This window comes from Solanum pennellii, chromosome 9 (genome assembly GCF_001406875.1).
Source record: "Solanum pennellii chromosome 9, SPENNV200".
NCBI lineage: Eukaryota > Viridiplantae > Streptophyta > Magnoliopsida > Solanales > Solanaceae > Solanum > Solanum pennellii.
The window spans coordinates 43362200-43364789 of NC_028645.1; the positions used below are offsets into that span (position 1 = coordinate 43362200).

Below are 2590 nucleotides of genomic sequence, written 5' to 3' on the forward strand. Positions count from 1 at the left end.
TATATATATATATATGTATATATATATATGTATATATATATATATATATATATATATATATTTTGGGGGGGGGGGCAAATTATACCGAGTTTTGTAATCCACATCAAATTTAATATTAGTTAGAGTTCAAGATATGGTAATGAGTATTCCATGCATCTTTTATGTTTGATAGATATCCCCACTATCCAATTACCCTACTTCCTGTTCTTGGGTTGTTTCTACAATGATACTTTATAATACTCTATTATTAAAGTAATTCTAGCATCCTGTCTTATTGCAAACACTATCGTATTTCTTAAAAGAGTTGACCCTTTTACGTTTGACTTGGATACAACAAAATTCAAATGAATATCTTAGTAATCGTGCCCAGTGTTTTGGATAGTGAAAGGCGACAAGGGTCTTCCTTGCCACGGGGCACTCGCCTTCTGAAGTGATGCACCAAGATCTCGATAGTAATAAACATATTAGCGAATATTTTAAATAAAAAACTAAGAGTAGATAGCAGATGGTAGATACTGAAGTCTAGAACTGGAATCACTCTATAATTCATATTAATTAGATGCCATTGAAATTGTTATTTCTGGGAAAAATAGTTACCATATTATTAGTGTGTAACTAAATTGAATTGGGCAGAAATAAAAATAGGACTAGAATTTATCTATTAAAAAATAAAAATTAGGCCTAGAATTTTTTTTAAAATGGGCAGACTCCAGAAAAATAGAAAACAGAGTATATAAAACAGTCTAAAAAAACAGACGAATTAGAAGCTGTGCACAGAGGCATACTGGTTAAGAGTCGTGAAAGAAGAAGAAAGAAGAAGAAGAGAGAAGAACATAGAAGACGTACTTGAAGTCTGAACTTTGGAGAATAAAGTCGCGGTTTGTGTCTTTGTGCAAACAAACCCTAATATTGTCTTTTTACTTTTAAATCGATGTCATATTTTTTTTTAAAAAAGGTGACGCCTCTGTCCCTCGCCTGGCTGCGTCACCACTCGCCTATGCGGGATCGCCTCGCCTCTCGCCAAAGGCGAGCACCTTTCACAACACTAGTGCCTTGATCAAATTGAAACCAACTTTGGGACACAGGGATTATAAGCTAAATTTGTATGTTTAAGGTGTAAATAAGACGAAGCATTGGCATAAAGTGAACGATTCAAGATGGTAGGAGTGGATTGCCTTATTTTCTTTAATGGCTGGTATATAATATGTTCTGCAGATTTTCATCAGTATTGTGTAGTTATAAATTTTTCTCTTCTTCTAACTTATTTCATCAGATGTAATTACAAAATTCCTTTTCTTCTTGGACCTTACAAAACCAGAAATATATTGTCTATTGGAGGAGAAATATAATCATTTTTGTTTAATGTAAAAAATCATTATAATTAATGGACAACGATTGGTTATAAGCTGTTCAACTTTATCACTAGTGCCAAGAGTTGAAAACTGATATGCTGTCCTTGTGTCGACATTTCCCATCATTATCGTTAAAATGTGTTGTATCCTGCGATTTGTGAAGTAGGACTTAGTCGAGTACATTGATGATATTTGTATTGGATGTGTGGTTTTTGATTATCAGATCATAGTGTTGGAGAATGGGAAAGTGGTGGAACAAGGGCCACATGAATTTCTTCTATCAAGGCCTGGGAGATATGCACAACTTTGGTCACAGCAGAACACAGTGGATGGACTTGATGTGGCGATCAAGTTGAACCTATGATATGCCCCTTGCTGTTCATTCAGGAAAGAAACAAATTATGACTTGACCAGCGAGTTTGCCCAATCATCTCACTTCTTTCATCAATCCAACAAAGTATATCAGTTTCCGATAAAACAGTTTCACCCTCACTACCATGTTTAATCCGTTGATGTAGTGGGGCAGGATTTGCTTCCCCGTGTTAATCCACAGGTCAAACTAATCTTGTCAATGATTATAGGCATTTAGTTTTGTTAGAAGTGGTGATATTTGCAATTGATTAGAAGCAGCTATGTATTAATCAGTGTAGTGCGCACTTGTTATTTTTGGAGAGCCAAAGATTGTGATTTATGAAGTTCAGAATCCCTATTCCCTAGCTTACTGTTAAGATCCAGTCTTTGGTGTTCGTAGTCGATTAGACATTATACACCTCCACATAACACACTAAATTGTGTTCAGTATCTAAAATGTCACTTGCTCAATTATGAGGTATCTATGTTGGTGTATGTAGACTTCTTGTGTTGTATTCGATATGTTTTATATCTTAAATCTTCTACTTCTAAAGCATCTTGCTATTTGCAGCTGTAGATGTGATATAGAGAATTAACATTTTTTATCTAAACTAGATTTATTTCTTGATTTTATGCTAAACTATATTTTTTTTATGGAATATAACAAAGTGACTTGTTTGAACAAAACTTGATGCTATGCTGCTTTATATTCCTTCATATGTGTACAAAAATTGGCGAATAATCACTTTAATCATGTGCTAAAAGACTAAATAGTTCAAATGTATATGTCCAAATTTGAAAATGCTTTGAAGGACTCTGAATAAGTGAACTGTGAGGAATTGAATCATAAAAAATGTAATTTGGTGTGGTATTGATATAAACAGTTT

The 2590-nt window shown here is 33.7% G+C and overlaps 1 protein-coding gene across 1 annotated transcript in view; it reads left to right on the forward strand.

The window, feature by feature from the left end:
* LOC107031279 (ABC transporter B family member 25, mitochondrial) overlaps positions 1–2256 on the forward strand; it is a 48791-nt gene extending 46535 nt beyond the window's left edge. Inside the window, exon 20 of the mRNA XM_015232591.2 lies at positions 1576–2256. Coding sequence (XP_015088077.1) covers positions 1576–1716 — 141 coding nt within the window. The 3' untranslated portion in view covers positions 1717–2256. The remainder of the gene's footprint in view (positions 1–1575) is intronic.
* Positions 2257–2590: the final 334 nt, after the last annotated feature.